The sequence below is a fragment of the Malus domestica genome, chromosome 17 (genome assembly GCF_042453785.1).
Source record: "Malus domestica chromosome 17, GDT2T_hap1".
Classification (NCBI taxonomy): domain Eukaryota; kingdom Viridiplantae; phylum Streptophyta; class Magnoliopsida; order Rosales; family Rosaceae; genus Malus; species Malus domestica.
In genome coordinates, this window is record NC_091677.1 from 24296593 (window position 1) to 24315474 (window position 18882).

The following is an 18882-nucleotide window of genomic DNA, read 5'->3' on the forward strand; positions in this document are numbered from 1 at the left end:
TACCCTTTCAAGCATCTACGTGTTTGTCTTAGTGTCCAACACTGAATGACTTGAGACTAATCATACTCACGCTTGAGTTGACATAACACATACTAACCTTAGCGGATTGTCAATGCCCAATTGGCAATCCTATGGCTAGGAGCGTTTTAGGAATGAACATAAGAGAAAGGTCTCGCTAATCTAACTTACTTAGATCACTTCTCTCTCAGATTAAATACTTTCCTTGGATTCCCTTATTGCTTAAACACATGATACAATAAATAGTGATTAACAATAAGCTTTGCCCTTCATTAAACATATAATAGTTTAATACAATAAGTATTCCAAAAGCTATTACATCAAATGAGTGGCTTTGTGGGCATACTTCCAACATTCCCTACATTGACAATGTTCTTCGACGAATCCGCACGTACGGACAGAGCGGGGGCAGAATTAGTATTCATGTCACCACAAAGACAAGCACTACCTTATTCTTTCCAACTAAGCGAGTTATGCTCCAACAACGTCGCTGAGTACCAAACATTGATCATTGGACTCCAAATGGCAATCGACATGGAAATCACGTATGGTGATTCCAAACTCATAATCAATCAACTCTTAACTGAATATAAAGTAAGGAAAAATGATCTCGTCCAATACTTTCGGCTAGCAACTTAACTACTACAACAGTTCAAGGCCGTGATGTTAGAATATGTGCCAAGATAAGAAAATCAAATGGCGGACACTCTACCTAACCTAGCCTCAATTATGGCACTAGAAAAAGATGAAGCTGCGGACGTGCCAGTTTGCCAAAGATGGGTGATCCCACTTATTACTGAAATGTTACTAGATGACACAAACATCGTCTCAATACTTCCAGTCGACACTGAAGGATGAAGACAACTGCTGATCGACTACTTGAAGCATGGAAAGCTTCCAGATGATCCTAGAGACCACTCTGAAATACTTCGACGAGCACCCTGCTTCCTCTACTACAAGGAAAAACTTTACCGACGCTTTTTTGAAGGAGTACTTATAAGATGCCTAGGTGAGGAAAAAGCCAATCAAGCCATAAAAGAAGCACACTCAGGCGTATGTGGAGCACATTAGTCTGAACAAAAACTACACTTCCAGCTCAAGAAAATGGGTTATTACTGGCCAATCATGGTGAATGATTACCTGGAGTACGACAAAAGGTGCTAAGCCCGCCAATTCCATGCCAACTTTATACATCAATCGCCTGAACCATTACACCCTACAGTTGTTTCATGGCCGTTTGATGCATGGGGATTGGACGTCATATGACCAATCACACCAAAGTCATATGTAGGAGTAGCCTACATCATTGCCACAATAGATTACTTTTCTAAGTGAGCTGAAGCCATACCCTTAAGGGAAGTCAAGAAGGAAACTATCCTCCGTTTCATCAAATAGTATATTATCCATCGATATGGTGTGCCTCGCTACATCATAACTGACAATGGAAAATAGTTCTCCAACCGACTTATGGACGAGCACTGTGAGAAATATATGTTGAAGCATCACAAGTCTTCCATGTATCATGCTCTGACTAACGATCTTGCGAAAACATTCAACAAAACGTTGTGCAACCTCCTGAAGAAGGTGATCGGCCGAACAAAGAGAGACTGGCATGAAAGAATAACCAAAGTGCTTTGCGCATACAGGACGAAACACCGTACGCCTACTCAAGCTACGTTGTATTCGCTTGTGTATGGTGTGGAGGTTGTTTTGCCACTGGAAAGTCAAATTCCCTTACTAGGGATGGCTATACAAGAAGGCTTGACTGATGAAGAGAATGCAAAGTTGCGTCTTCAAGAGTTGGAAGCACTAGATGAGAGAAGGCTCGAAGCTTAGTAGCACTTAGAGTGTTATCAAGCACGACTCTCAAAGGCCTTCAACAACAAAGTTTGCCCTCGTTCTTTTCAAGTGGGAGATCTCATCCTTGCATTGTATATGCCTATCATTAGGACACACAAGACGAGAAGCAAATTCACCTTGAAGTGAGATGAACTTTACGTAGTACAAGAAGTCTACATAAAAGGTGCTTACAAGATCTTGGAATAAGATGGTTTAAGGATTTGCCACATAAACGGTAAGTTCTTGAAGTGGTACTATGCCTAAGGAAAAGACACACTCCTGGCCCGCAAGAGCATAAAATGTGTATGGTAAAATAAAAATAAAAAAAAAGGAAAAAAACAAACAAACAGAAAGGCGCCTTCACAAAGGTTAATCATATGACGCCTCAGTACTTGGTGGAACACCAAAAAGAAGAGGCACCGAAGGTTGATTATTTGGAGTCTCAATACTTAGTAAAACTCAAGATGACAAAGGCAATATATGCCTTGGAATAAAGACACAAACCTTTGATAATCTATTTGAATCCGACTTTCGGATTCCTGTAGCTAGTCTACCTTTCTTTTCATGCTCGTTGAGTAATTATTTGTGAGTATGTGAAATTCTCTATTTTTGTGCTTGAGCCCTCGAATCTCTTGTCTGAGACTTGCCACTCAACTGTCAATGATTCAACCCGGTGAGTTCTAGCAAGAAGGCGTTGACCCATATTCGATATAGAGCCCACACACTGAACACTGAAAGCCAAAGTGTCTTGAACAGCCAACTCGTTGGACCGCTTGGATAACATCCTATTATTGTTGGGGGTGAGAAGATTTTTAGCTACCACCGTACCTGTTATGTCATTCTTCATCACATAATCCCCAACTGTAAGAGGACCATTAGGGGTTAAGAAGGATGGGTGCCATATGTTGTCTTGAGAAGACATGTTTGCATCTTCAACAACATTCACATCTAAACGACGATCAGATGGGCAAGCCATTTTTAGAAATGATGAAGGAAGAATGTTAGATAAATTTCAAAAGTGCAAAAAAGGGGGAAATTTCTATAGGCAACAACTTTTTAAACACAATTGATGCCTCTATAAATTGAAGAGGCAACATGGCCACTTGTTTAGAAATCGAAGAGGCAACATGGCTACTTGTTCAGAAATAAAAAAAGGTACTGCTATCCGAATTTCAAAAGCCATATTTGCCTAAATAAAGTTTGTTGGCACTTTTTAGATGCAATCTCAGCTTTTCAGATATCACAGGCAATTTTGTCAAAGATCTCTGACAAAGTTGAAACACGTAAATTTTACAGTTCTAATTACATCACTGTGGTTGACAAGTGTAAAGGAACAACACCACTAGTTGCTATGAGGAAATCCCTATACAGGTCGATCTCCGTCTACCATGGCAAAGCAGACTAGCAAGAATGGCTGACTTTATGCATTTCTAATGAAGCATCTCGAAATACTTAGTTTTCTTCCTTTCCAAGAACACCTCTTCAACCAAGTCACACCAAAGCAAAAGTATCTCATATCATCAGGGTCGAAAGTAAAAGTATCTCATATCATGCTTTTTCCTTGTCTTTCCCTTTGCCCTTGCTCTTACCTACAATACAAGGAGAAAGAAAGCAATCAATTAGAACTTGAAATCAAACTTCCGATCTGGAACTGATTGCCCGAAACCTTTGCTTGGTTGCTTACCTAGCATTGCTCTCGAGTACTCATCTTCAACTATCGTTAGGTCTCGAGTTTCCTTAGCAAATACCTTAGAACAATTGATACCATGTTGGCTATTTACACTGAAGCTGCCAAGCATGGATGAGTCATTTAGAAGTGATGTTTTGAAGGACCATTCAAAGGAAAATGTTGTGCGCCACTTTTGCTATGCAAAAGATTAAAGCAGAATGATCAATGATGAACCCACAGTGCCCAGCTATGGTCTCAAAGCTCGCCGGCAATACAAGGATGGTTTCGAACAACAACAAGAAGCAACATGTCTCCGTTGCCGCAATACAAAACCTTTAAGTCTGGCCTTGGCGACCTACTTGTTTTCACTGGGGTAGTTGAATTGGCTAGAATCACATTTACAAGAGAACCTGCTAAGAACAAAAAAAAAAAAAAAAGCAGAGAAGAATATAGCGATGATAACTTCGTCATCTTTGAAACAATTGGCAAAGGAAACTGCAACTTCTTCATCTGAGCCCAAGCATAATGATGAGCTGGAACAGATCACTATAGCACGACGCCCTTCCCTGTAAAACCGCATAATCCAGATGGAGGAGTCTGAGTCAAATCCAAGCTCGGCATTGTTGCTCTAATCAAAGAGCTTGAGAAGCTTTAATAACATTTCACTGGCACCGTCGCCGAAGAGCAAGGCCTTGCCATACAATGCTGTTAAATCGCCACCATCGTTATGGAACTCTCAACTTCCTTGCTTGGATCTTCCAACCCAGTTTAAGATCAAGCCAAGGAGAAAGAGAGCCATTAACAGAACCTGAAATCAAACTTCCAATCTGGAACTAATTGCTTGGAACCTCCTACCCTGATTGCTTACCTAGTATCGCTCTACTAAGGAATAGATAAGGCAGCAGAAGATACCACTTCTGCCTGAGGAACAGATAAAGAAGGTAAAATTGATACATCAAATCAGTGGAGAGTCAACAAGCACAACAAACATGTGTTGATTCATCCCCAACAAAGCCGAAGATCACCCACCACGTGAAACCGCTAGTAGTAATGTTTTAGTCAAGATTAAGCCCCAGCGGCCCTTGAAGAAATCACAAGTTCGATTTAAGATCAAGTGTCCACCGCCCTTGAATCAAATTTAGCTCCAGATAAATGAAGTAAATTCAAACCTTTGGGGGAAACCAGAAAACCTTCCAGCCAAGTTTAAGGTCAAGCCTTGACGACCCTTGAAGAAACTCCCAGCCCAATTCAAGATTAAGCCTCGACGACATTGAATCGACATCTACATTGAGGAACTTCAAAACACATCTTTTACTTGTGACAAAAACATGAATACTACATGCCTTGAAGTGGGGGCATTTGCAGATATCGAAATTTCGGTAAAATAAATGTTGACCAACGCATTAAAGTTTTGACGTGTTAAGGCCTACATGGCATGCGCCACATGTCGCATAAATTGTACACATGGTATGTGACTCAAAAAAATCGAACGAGTCATCAAGAAGGACACGTGTCAACATTTGGCATAAAGGATTTATTTGATTTAATGTTAATTAAATTAAAGACCAAGGCTTGAAAAAGTCTATAAATAGGAGGAAGAATTCATTCATTCTCACCAATTTACAAACCAACACATTCACACATCCAAAATCCTTGAAGCTTTAAAACTCCAAAGCTCTCAAGCATCCAACCTCCCAAATTCCCAAGAATTCCAAAGAATCGAGAAAGCACTATTTGTTCTTCACCAAAACCTTTGAAGAATCAACAAGCACCCCTATACATGTCGGTTCTTCCTTCGCTATAAGCCAAATCCTTGAGGTCCTCGTTCATCCAAGATCAAGTCACCGCGACCCTTGGGTCAACAACCATCACAAGAATCAACAAGCACCACTACACTTGCACGTGCCAGTTCTTCCTTTGATGCAAGCCAAATCCTTGAGGCAATCGTTCATCTAAGATCAAGTCCTTGCGACCCTTGGATCAACAACCATCACAAGAATCAACAAACACCGCTACACGTGCCGGTTTTTCCTTTGCCGCAAACCAAATCCTTGAGACAACTGTTCATCCAATATCAAGTCATCGCAACCCTTGAATCAACAACACATCCACACATCTACACCTTATGGAGATCGAATTAGAGGATCAAGTTTAAAAGAGATTGTAACCTATAAATTCATTAATACAAAAATATTTCTTTGTACACGTGTTCTTGTCTTATTTGTCACAAGAATCTTCGTGTTTACACACACCCTGTTTAAGGTTTTATGGCAGATCGTTGTGTTTTCAGGCCATTTCTCGGACGAATTGAACTTGGCAAGGTATGAAAATTCTTCTCCGTGGTGTGTTCTACAATTCAATAAAATTTGGAAATTTTTAGAGTTGGTTGGAAAATTTGGTTTCTGTTCGCTAGAAACCGGTGCCTCCATGGTGCGTGGCCTGTGGGCCGTCTTTGCCTCATATTTGATATCTGTTTGATGTGATTCGATTATTTGAATCTAATATCATAAGTGTCCACCACTTGAATATTATAATTAATGGTTTAATTAAAAATGGCGAACTACGAATGACTTGATCCCGTTTGAGGGTAAGTAAGCAATGTAACAAAAGGTTAAATGCAGCCATAACGTAACTGAAACAATTTTAATGGTCTAGAAGTAAACACAAGGACCAATTGGACCAAATAGAAAACATAGGGCCTAAATTGGGCAATAGAGTAAAACACAGAAACCATTTTGACATTTAAGGGGAAAGAAAACTACATTGCCTCAATTTATAGTTAGGGCCAACTACTTTTTACACCCTTCAAGTTTGGGTGCTTTTCAAAAGAAGTTGCAAAGTTTTAATTTACTCATAGCCAATTTTGAAAACTACTTCGAACTTTATATGGGAAAGGATCCACGCCACTACATTTTAGACACAAATTTTAAAACCATTAGATTAGTCCACTAGCAATGGTTGACAATTAAAAAGACAAATTTCATAAATAAAAACACACAATGAAAAGAAAAATATGAAACCTTTTTAATTATGACTCTTATTCTATCTCTTCGTCTTCACCAACAATCTCTTTTGTTCTCCATTCTCCTTAATCTTTGTTGAAAGTTAACCTCAATTTCAAGTTATTACTTCATATACAATGCTGACCAAAAATACTTCCATTTCGCTTCTCTATCGCCCCACAATCTTGGTTTCTTGTGTCTTATGTGAGAAATATTTTTGCTTCTGCTAAAAGATGTCAAATGTTAATACTTCCCAATCCTAGAGATAAAATAGCGTTGGCTAATAGTACAATTTTGATTCTTGATACTCAGGTCAAAACAATGGAACTCTATTAGGCATGAGCTTAGTCAAATGAGTTGTTATAAATGTAAGACTTCATTAGGGTTTAATGAAGCATGTTCTAGGGTTTGGTTGAGTCAATCTCTGTTAATAAGGTTTACATGTGGTATCCGTTAGAAATATATGTATAAGGATCGTTAACAATCAAACCCTAACCCCAGTTCAGAAATGTAGCATGGAATGATAACTGCAGCAATTGTTACGTTGTTATGCATGCAGCGATTATAACAAGTAGTAAGGGTTTACTTACTTGTAGAGGAAGACATTGACAACAAATTAATCACTTGTCTTCTCTTCTCTTGGTTACGAAATTGATCCGAGAACACTCAATGGGAATGTTTCTTCAAGAATGATCACACACACCCGAGAAGAGAGACCAAAGTGATATATATACGTACTGCAACTCATCCTCCCATCAAGGATGCGGTTACAAGCAGTTTCTCCAATTAACTGCTACCTAATTCAAATAATTATAACTTGAAGTTTCCCTCCTTTGTGGCTCTAATCTTGTATGAGTCACACATATAAGTCCTAAATGAAATATAACCATTTTGTTCTATATAATTGCACTAAACATGAACTGATGAAGCTCACTACATTTTAGGATTTTTTACATTCTCCCACATGAGCAAAATCTGTTCATTATTCTAAATTGCAAATATACATACAAATGTGATCACTAATTGCATTTTCTCAATGACTTTAACAACTATATATTGAAAATCCACCAGTTGAGTTTTAAAGCTATTAACATTGAATACAATGTCAGAACTCTAAAACCACAAACTGATTAAACTCCAATACATCTGTGTTGTATTCGAGAGAACAAAATTATTGGGACATAATTGCATGCAAGTCGAATACTCCCACATTTCCGTGGTCACAAGGTACTGCAGATACATCCAATACTTTAATATTATTAAGCATCTTGAAGGCATTAACCTTTAGCATTACAGTACATGTATTAACATTATTACATTACTGATAGCGTACACAATACATACAAATTTATATTGCTTACTCCCACATTTAAAGAACATCAAATGTTGATTGCAAACCCATTTTCTGTACATGTTTGTTGAAAACTGTAACATTCAAAACCTTTGTCATTGGATCTGCAACCATCCCATGTGTGCTGATATGCTGATATGTTGAAAATCAATTACACCCTCTCTTACTTTATCGTGAACCCTTCAAATACTTAATATCCATAAGTCTTGATGCCTCTGATCTCTTGTTGTTTTTTAGCAAAGAATACTGCAGCTGTATTATTAGAGTACAGCTTGAGTGGTCTTTCAATGCTTCTCATAATTTTCATATCATAAATTAAGTTTTTCATCCAGTTACACTACTTCATTGCCTTAAAACAACCAATATATTCAGACTCTATAGTAGACACTGCTCTTGTAGTTTGTTTCTTGCTTCTCCATGAGACGGCACCACCACACATTAGAAAAACATAGCCATTGGTAGACATTCTGTCATCAATGCATCCACCTAAGTTTGCATCAGTATAACATACCAGTTCCAGATCATCTACATGATGATAACACAACATATACGACTGAGTCCTTTTCAAGTATCTCAACATCTTTTTACCTGCATTCCAGTGAGCTAACCCTGGATTCAATTGAAACCTTCCTAAGACACTTAACAAAAAAGCCAAACCTTTGCATACATCACACTGCCAATTAAAGAAGCACAAGGCTTGTCCTTCATGCTTTGCACTTCATAGTCAATAATAGGACATTGAGATAATGACAACTTATTACCTTTGCCAAGTGGCAAATCTCCACCACTGCAATTCTCCATATTAAACCTTTTGAGAACTTTATCAATGTAGGCTCTCCGTGACAAGCCTAACCATCTTTTCGATTGATTTCTAGCAATCTCAATGCCTAAAACATAGTGTGCTTCCCCCAAATCTTTCATGTCAAAGCTACTGGAAAGCATGTTTTTTGTTTCTTTAAGCAAATAATCATTAGAATTGGCAAGTAAAATGTCATCCACATAGAGAACCATAAAGATAAAGGCGGATTTTACCATTTTGAAGCAAATGCAGTTGTCAATCTTGTTCTCTACAAAACCAAAGTTTGTCACAACTTGATCAAAAATTTTATACCATTGTCTAGATGCCTGTTTGAGTCTATATATTGATTTGTTAATTTTACAAACCATGTGTTCCTTATCATTTTCAATGAATCCAGTCGGTTGTTTCATATATATCTCTTCATCAAGACCACCATTCAAGAAGGTTGTCTTAACATCCATCTGGTGTAGTTCAAGGTCAAAGTGAGCAGTGAGTGCCATGATACTCGAAATGAATCTTTGGTTGAAACTGGATAGAATGTTTCATTATAATCCAGGCCCTCATTCTGTGTACCAACCTTGCTTTATATCTCTTAATCCTTCCTTGTGAGTCTCTTTTAGTTTTATGCACCCATTTACATCCAATAGGTATCACAGTTGTTGCAGGTATAACCAATGTCCAAACACTATTCTTTTGCATTGAATCTAATTCATCCTCTATGGCAGCTTTCCACTGTGAGGATTTGAAGCTCTCCATTGCTGCTTGGTATGTGGTGGGATCATCATGATCACCAATGTTAAATTCAACTTCTTGCAGGTAGCACAAATAATCACTTGGAATGGTAGATTTCTTAGGCCTACTAGACTTTCTTGTTTGAATGGGTAAGGCTTCGAGAACATGTGATGAAGTTGATGCAGGTGCAGCTATTTGTTGTAGTGTATTATAATGGAAATCATTCTGCAATGGATCTGTAATAACATCTTGTACTGAATTACTTGGTGAAGAAGACATATGTGCAACATTCCATGTTTGTGAACTCTCTATTGGTACATGTATCAAAACACTCACAATGGCATTTGTAGTACACTCACTCTCAGTGATCTAAGGTTCTTCACATTTCTCTTCAAACACATATGAAGTTTTGGAATATAAGTGTATATCACTACATCTTCAATGAATTTGGCATTGTTACTCTCCACTATCCTAGTTAATGCATTACTACAGTAAAACCTATAGCCTTTGGACCTTTATGCATAAACCATAAAATAACAACTAGTGGTTCTCATGTCCAATTTTCGTTCATTTGGATTATAAAACCTAGCTTCATTTGTACATCCTTAAGTGTGAAAATGAACTAGACTAGGCTTCCTACCTATCCACATTTCGAATGGTGTTAATGCCACTTTTTTGGTTGGAACCCGATTCAAGATATAATTGGCTGTTTTCACTGCTTCTTGCCAAAGAAATTCTGGCAGTTAACAATGAGAAAGCATGCTTCTTACCATTTTCTTTATCTATTCCTTCTTTTAGCAACACCATTTTGTGTTGGTGTCCTAAGAGTTGTATACTGTGTTGCAATTCCTTCTTGTTCCAGAAATATGGCAAATGGACCTTTTTGTTGTCCTTTCTCTGTGTACCTTCCATAATATTCACCTCCACGGTCAGACCTCACAATCTTAATTGATTTTTCCAATTGTTTTTCAACTTCTAACTTGCCATTCTTAAAACAAGTTAAAACTTAAGACTATTCAGAAATCAAATATATGACAGTGTATCTTGAAAAGTCATCAATGAAGAGAACAAAGTATGAATTTTCAAAAATAATTCTCGTTGGAAATGGTCCACATACATCTGTATGTATGATCCCTAAAAGATCATTGCTTCTTGTTGCTGCACACTTGTTTGTTGAGGTGTTAGTTTTGCATTTAAAACAGTTAATACATTCCAGTCTCATTAACATCTTTGGCAATATTCCATTCTTAATTAATCTCATCATCCTTTCTCTTGAAATATATCCAAGTCTTTGATGCCAAAGCGTGTAAAACTTGTCATTTAGGGACATGCGTTTTGAAGCAGCATGCTCAACATTGAGACATTCCTAGTGATAAGAACATTCAACTTGCCAAAGATCACCATTTGGAAATGCATAACCAAGTAGATTGTCAAACTGATTTTGAAAATAAAACTTAATTTGATTAGAATCCCCTACAAATGAAAAACCATCTTTTACAAACTGCATGATAGAAAACAAGTTAAAACATAGCCAGTTGATAATCTCAGTTTGACAGAACCAACAAATTCAACTGCAACTTTATTCCCATTTCCAACATAAACATTGTAGATTTCCTTACTTGTTCTCTTATGGTTTTGAAATCCCTGCAAAGAGTTTGTTATATGTATAGAACAACATGTGTAACCACTAGGAATTTTGAGGAATAAAAATCATATTTGACTCTACTGTTACAAAAACATTGATTGTTGCTTTACCTTTCTTGATCAACCAAGCTTTAAAGCCAAGACAATCCTTCCTCAAGTGGTCATCAGAAGGTCAGAAATCACATTTTCTTTTTTTACACTATTGTGATTGTGCTTAGGTCCAGAAGCAATGGAGAGTGCATTTGTCTTCATAGGTAACACAGTGGACTTGCAATGCTTCTTGGAACCAGAAGTTGTTCCAGCAGTTGATATGGACTTCTTGAATGAAAATGGCTTATTTCCCTTATAATTCTCATTTCTATTAACACCAGTGACTTTCCCTTTGCCTTTTCCTGTATGCACAAAGTTAGCAATCTCATGCTTCTGCATATGGCTCATTAATGCTCCAATTCTCCTTCCAAGTGTTGTAGCTCACTTTAAGTTGTTCATAATCACTGGACAATGAGTAAAGAGCCATGTGAAAAAGGAATTGATCAGTGATACCAATGTCTAAGGCATTTAATTTGTTGGCAATGTTAACCAATTTCAGCAAGTGTTCACGAACACTCCCTGATCCATCATGTTTGGTGTTTATCAGTGCTGACAGATAAACACTAGTTTCAGCCTTGTCTGATCTTTTGAACTTTTCCTCTATTCTGTCCAAATAATTCTTAGCCAAGTCACAACTAGGAATCCCTCCCCTCACATGCTCTTCCATTGCATTATGCATTATAAGCAAAGAAACTTGGTTTGTCCTTTCCCATTTTGCAAAATGTTACCTTTCTTATGTTGTACTTGCATTTGTCAAGGCTGCAGGTTGAGGAACTTTAAATGCAATACTAAACTCCAACATGCGAAGATTCATTTCAAGTTGCTGCTTCCATGTTTTGAAATTGTTGCCATTCAATTTCTCCTTATTTACTAGGCTCATCATGTTGAAACGTGCTTTAAACCAAAAGGAATTTGGAAAAACAAAAAAAAAACCTCATAAGAGCAACTCCACCGTGGGAGCCCTCCCCTCAAGCAATACACTATGCTATCCACCCAATGAACAGTAACTGCCCTAAGTGAACAGTAACTGCATTTTGCATCTCCACCGTTGCACTTCAATAGCCTTGGCAATAGGCAATAAAATATTAGTATTATTTTTATTTATAAAATAATACAAAATAATTTTATTTGTAATCTCGGATAAGATTTTTAATCGTTCTCGATGCACCATGTGTCATTATCCGAAAAGTTATAAAATAATACAAAATAATTTTATTTGTAATTTTGGATAATAGTTGAGAAAGATAGGAATGTGATTGAAAGTAGTTGAGAAAATATGAAATTGTGGTGTAAGGTAGATGATAATGAGAAGGTATTTATAGAAAAGTAAAAACAAATTTTTAAAAAATTTTTAATTTTTTTTCTTCGGATTTTTTACAATTTTTTATTCAACTAAGCAATCTCTGCCGTTGGATTTAAAAAAAAATTGAATTCCAACACTTCAGATTGTGCCACGTGTCACAACGGCAACATTTATGATTTTTAAAACTGTTTTTTCTTTTATTTATTTATAAAGGTTAATAATATCAACTGTTGATCTTAAATCCAACGGTTGATATTAAATAAGGTTTTTTTTATTATTTTATTACCATTGCAAATCGAACGGTCCAAAATTTTTTACCGTTGAGATCGAACGGACCATGGGAAGCCACTTGGCTTCCCAACGGTAACAATTTTCAGTGGGTCACAGGCCTCAATTCCTGAAATCCTGTTAGCCCACGCGCCCATACGCGCGCTTGAGGGGTTCGCGCCTGACAGAAAAAATAAAAAAAGTGGCTGACGTCTAGGTGACGTCAGCCATGTGTCATAAAGCCCTCAGGCTCTCGGGCTGGCAACTCCTACCAGGCCCCTCCCTCGGGCCGGGCCTATCCCTCGTGCTGCCACACGGTGGACTCTCTCACTCGGGCTCTATGGCCCTGTTCACCAGCCTTTCCCCCGAGCACCAGCCAACGTTGGAACTGCTATAAACGTATATGACTAAGAATGAATTCTTAACTTCTTGTCACACTTCAATTATGGTTTCAGCTACACCTTTGGGCAAGAAACTGACCATACATAACTATGAGTTCCAAATTTACTGCATAACCAAATCATGAAATTTTCCAATACTAGATGTAAATTTCACCTTTGGGTGTATTTGAGTACACAAATAGCATGTTTTTCATGATTTCCTATACACTGATTATGCAAACGAACCCAGCAAACTTACTTCTTTGGAAGTGTTTAACCTGTTAATGTTTGCATATCACCATGATCCATGCTACTACATTATTCTGAGATGATAATTTAGTCCTACACTTTGGTGTTATACTGAATTAGTCTTATAATTCATTGGTCTGATATGTTTGCAGATGCCTATTGCATGGAATTTATCATTATCATAATCGTACTCAATTGCAAACCAAACACATCACAGATAAGTTAAATGAATATTGTTTTTGAACAACGACATTTCAAACACATCATGTAAACGTAAGCAAAGAAAACAGATCCAAATTTACACAAAATTAAGAAATACACGCATGCAAGGTTCATGCAGCAGTTATCTGACCTGTCAATGTGTTTAACTTAATCAAGTTAGCATGCACATCGAAATACTTGAAACACCTATGGGTTAGATAGGGTTTAAATTGTGTGGCTCTAGTACCACATGTTAGAAATATATGTATAAGGATCGTTAACAATCAAACCTTAACCCTAGTTCAGAAATGTAGCATGGAATGATAACTGCTGCAATTATTACGTTGTGATGCATGCAGCGATTATAACAAGTAGTAAGGGTTTACTTACTTGTGGAGGAAGACATTGACAACAAATTAATCACTTGTCTTCTCTTCTCTTGGTTACGAAATTGATCCGAGAACACTCAAAGGGATAATTTCTTCAAGAAGGATCACACACACTTGAGAAGAGAGACCAAAATGATATATATACGTGCTGCAACTCATCCTCCCATCAAGGATGCAGTTACAAGCAGATTCTCCAATTAACTGCTACCTAATTCAAATAATTATAACTTGAAGTTTCCCTCCTTTGTAGCTCTAATCTTGTACGAGTCACACATATAAGTCCTAAATGAAATACAACCATTTTGTTCTATACAATTGCACTAAACATGAACTAATGAAGCTCACTACATTTTAGGGTTTCTTACAGTAGCAGAGCCGATCAACTTAAATCCTAAACTCATGATTGAAGCCTATTAAAAGTTTAAAAATTCTTTCGCTACTGTTTTTCTGATTATGGTATATATTTATAGTCTGCATATATGTGTGATAGTATGTAGAGCAGTACATGTTAATTTTAACATATGAATTGTTTGTTTTTAATCCAATATCATTGCCTATTAGTGTTCACGGTAGTTCAAGGGTTAATTGTAATACATCAGGAGCCAATTTTTTTCACGAATTGTCTTGGTTGGCTTGATGGACTGATGAACTGATTGTGTGTAACATACACACACATACAAATTCGTACCTAGTGCAGAACTATAAGACTAATTCATTCTCTACACCAAAGTGTTAGTTATGATTTAATGCTCTTAAAGTTTCACATTGTGCATTAAGAAAGCAATTTATAAAATTAACAAGTGAATAAATTTCCAAAGAGATTGATTCACGAGTATTATTTATAAACTGATGTATAGTTGTTGACTTGTATTAGGTTACCTATAATTATGGGATTCCTACCATATTTGGTGTCCTAGTTTAGGATGTAATTATTCTTTCCTTTATTCTGATAGGATTGTATGTGGTTGTATAGGGTTGTATATATACCTTGTTTTGAGATGAAATAGAATATCATTGAAAAACACTCTTTCTTCTTAGCACCAGAGCCGGGTTAGAAAATGAAAACACTGAACCCTAACTGTTTTTTTTTTCTTGCCTTGTCCCTGATCAATTGCAGCGAGCAACTTAGAGGAGTTGTTGCTGCCCGTGTTCCTGATCGATTGCAGCGAACAACTGTGAAGTTGTTGCTGCCCTCTGTTTTGTCCGAAGGGTCCCATCAACGCTGCTGCCCCTGTTTCTGCCCAGTTTTGTTAGTCAATTCCCAAGTTCCAAAATCCCATCAACTCTGCAGGTTTTAGGCTATACCGACACAACAAGAGAGATGGCTGAAGAAAAGGGGACCGGTTCTAAGATTGTTCCAGTGGCTGCTCCAATTATGGTGCAGTCAGAGAATTCTAGTTTTAATATTGGCATGGTTTTGGATGAAAAGAACCATGATTTATGGGCTCCTCTCATTCAAATCCATATTGCTGGAAGGAAGAAGATGGGATATCTTTGTGGGTTTATCAAGGCACCTAACGAAGACGATCCTAAATATGATGATTGGTTCTCTGAAGATCAAAAAATTAAGAGTTGGCTTTTGTCTTCCATGAAGCCTGGGATTATGAAACGGTACATTCGGTTGTCTACATCAAAGGAAATTTGGGACTCCCTTAAGGCTGCATACTTTGATGAGAATGACGAGGCTAGAATTTATTCGTTGAATCAGAAGGCATCATGTCTTCGTCAGAATGGCTGACCTTTTGCTACCTAACTGAGATTTTCCAAGAATTGGATCACTTTAATAAAGTATCCATGGAGTGTGAAAACGACATCAAAGTGTTCCAGAAATCCACTGAGAGACAACGAGTCTATGTGTTTCTTGGTGGTCTCGATGATGGGTTTGATCAAGTGCGTGGAGAAGTGCTACGGAAGGATCCCCCACTTGGCCTTCAAGCTTCTTATGCATATGTTCGTCAAGAAGGCGATTGAAAGTAAGCAATGAAGACGGAGGTTGACAAGAGTGAACCCGCTGCCCTGGCAACAAAGGCCCGTGGGTCATCTTTTGGGTCTAACTGCGAAGGGTCATAAAGTCGGCCTGGACAAACTCGACCTAGTCAGACAAGCCGAGATCGTCTCCAAGGTAAGTGCCCACACTGTGGCATGACAGGACACTCTAAGAGTCGCTGTTTTGAGCTGATTGGATATCCTGAGAATTGGGATAAGACCTGTGATCCTTGATGGAACAAATCTCAAGCCTCTGTTGCAGAAACCAAGAACGACTTAGACCAGATAGAGGACAAAACATATGCCATGATTGCTGTGGCAGGTAGTGATGGTAAGGCACTCAATACTTCTACTTCTGTTATGAATAATACATGGATAATTGATTCTGGAGCTACTGAACATATGACTTGTGATTCTAGACAGCTTCCATCACTAAAAACATCCACCCAAACCGAGGTTAATGTTGTTAATGGTAATGACGTTCCTGTTATTGGGGAAGGCACTGTTTCCCTTTCTGATACCATAAAACTTGACACTGTTCTTGTGGTTCCCTCTCTAAATTATAATTTGTTGTCCGTTGCTCAAATAACCCTTGCCTTACATTGTTTGGTTATTTTTTGTCCTCATTTTTGTGTTTTTAAGGACATCCGGACGCGGAAGACGATTGGTTATGGTATTAGAAGAGGAAAACTTTACTTGGAGTTGACCACTAGTAGTTCTAGCTTGCTGACTCAAGCTCTCTCAGTTGATGATTCTCAAGGGGATATTAATAAAGTATCGGACATCTGGATGTGGCACAGGCGCCTTGGGCATGCTTCCTTTAGTTATCTGTAAAAAGTTATTTCCTAGTTTGTTTGTCAAGACTGATGTTTCTCAGTTTAAGTGTGATGTTTGTGAAATGGCTAAGAGTCATCGAACTTCTTTCCTCCCAGTTTCAATAAAAGTACCGTTCCTTTTATGATTGTGCATTCTGATGTTTGGGGACCGTAAAAAATAGCTACTCTTGGCAGTGATCATTGGTTTGTTACTTTTATTGACGATTGTACCAGAATGACTTGGGTTATTTTGTTAAAGTCGAAAAGCGAAGTTAGTTCGGCCTTTTAACGGTTCCATAAAATGGTTACAGTGCAATACAACAGGAATATCCAGGTTTTTCGAAGTGATAATGGTGGTAAATATGTTAATATGGAACTTCGTTTCTTCCTGGAACTGCATGGTATTGTTCATCAGACCACGTGCCAGTATACTCCTCAACAGAATGGGGTTGTCGAACGTAAAAATAGACACCTGTTAGAAATGGTCCGTGCTTCACTCATTGCTGCACATCTGCCTTTACATTATTGGGGAAAGGCACTTACGTCCGCCGCCTATCTTATTAATCATTTTCCTTCTCGTACTCTCACCTTCCATACACCATTTCAGGTTCTCACATCTCAGACTAGCAGTCCACCGACTCCCAATCTTTCCCCACGGGTCTTGGGGTGTGTTGCTTTTGTTCACCTCCATCCTTCTCAACGGCATAATAAACTTGGCCTCGAGCCGTTTGTTGTGTTTTTTTTGGGTTATGCTACTACCCAGAAAGGATATCGTTGTTATCATCCTTCAAGTAAAAAAATGTTTATTACTCAGGATGTGAGTTTTCCTGAGAATGAAATGTTTTTTGGATCCCCCGCGTCCTCACTTCAGGGGGAGTACCGAAATAGTGAAGTTCTGACTCGAGATAATAGTAAATTTTTGAGCTGTGATGAGCTGCATGAAGAGCAACCATACACAGCACTTGGAGAAGGGCAGCATCCCATGGCATTTGAAGACGGGCAGCAACCCTGCTTTGGTCATCAGCCCACTGAGCAGCTTACTGACGAAGAGCAGCAAACGTTGCAGGTGGATGATCAATCCACGGGTCCTATGGGGTTTGGGCTTGATGCTGAACATCAGCCCACTAGTTGGAATGGAACTAAGCAGCAATTGCCGCAAGTGTCACATGATTTTCCTCCTGGTGTTATATCAAGTTCAAGTTGGAAATCGCCTTCTGATAATTCTCATAACCAATCGTCTCCTACACCGGATGCACCTCCACTTCGTCACCTTCCAGAGTGTATTAATCGAGGTATTCCTAAACCCACTTATAAGGCAGATCCTAAGTGTAAACACAAGTATTCCGTGAGTGAGCCAAATTCTGATTCAAGAGTGAAATACCCATTAAACAATTATGTGTCTACCAGTCACTTGTCAGAATCAAATAAGTCATTTGTATATCAATTATCTACTGTATCTATTCCTAACAGTGTGCAGGAGGCCTTAGTAGATTCCCGCTGGAAAGATGCAATGAACGAGGAATTGAGATCGTTGAAGAAGATTGCTACCTGGGAAATAACTGACTTGCCAGCCGGAAAGAAACTTGTGGGATGCAAATGGGTTTATACAGTGAAATACAAAGTGGATGGAACGGTAGATCGCTTTAAGGCAAGATTGGTGGCAAAGGGGTATACACAGAAATATGGCATCGACTACACTAATACATTCGCACCAGTGGCAAAGATCAATACAATTTGTGTTCTAATGTCATTAGTAGTGAATCTAGATTGTCCTTTGCAACAGTTCGATGTAAAAAATGCATTCCTCCATGGAGATCTAACTGAGGAGATTTACATGGACCTTCCACCAGGGTGGAATGATCTGGACATACGAAAACAAAAGGTATGTAGGCTCAAGAAGTCATTGTATGGGTTAAAGCAGTCTCCAAGAGCCTGGTTTGGTAGATTTACCAAGTCCATGAAAGCATTCGGGTATAGGCAAAGTAATTGGGATCACACGTTATTCCTGAAACATCGGAATGGAAAGGTTACAGCTCTCATCATATATGTGGATGATATGGTGGCTACTGGTGATGATCCGGTTGAGCAAACAGCCTTGAAAAATTATTTGTCCACAGAATTTGAGATGAAGGATCTTGGTTCTTTGAA

General features: G+C 38.2%; 1 protein-coding gene across 1 annotated transcript; it reads left to right on the plus strand.

Moving 5' to 3' along the window:
* The first annotated feature begins 15254 nt into the window (after window positions 1–15254).
* On the plus strand, window positions 15255–15671 carry LOC139193425 (uncharacterized). The gene has a single exon (XM_070816437.1). It carries the CDS (start codon window positions 15255–15257, stop codon window positions 15669–15671), a length of 417 nt encoding a protein of 138 aa, XP_070672538.1.
* Window positions 15672–18882: the final 3211 nt, after the last annotated feature.

Excerpts from the sequence above, each read along its gene's own strand:
- LOC139193425 (XM_070816437.1), top strand. The coding sequence starts at position 15,255 with ATGGCTGAAGAAAAGGGGACCGGTTCTAAGATTGTTCCAGTGGCTGCT.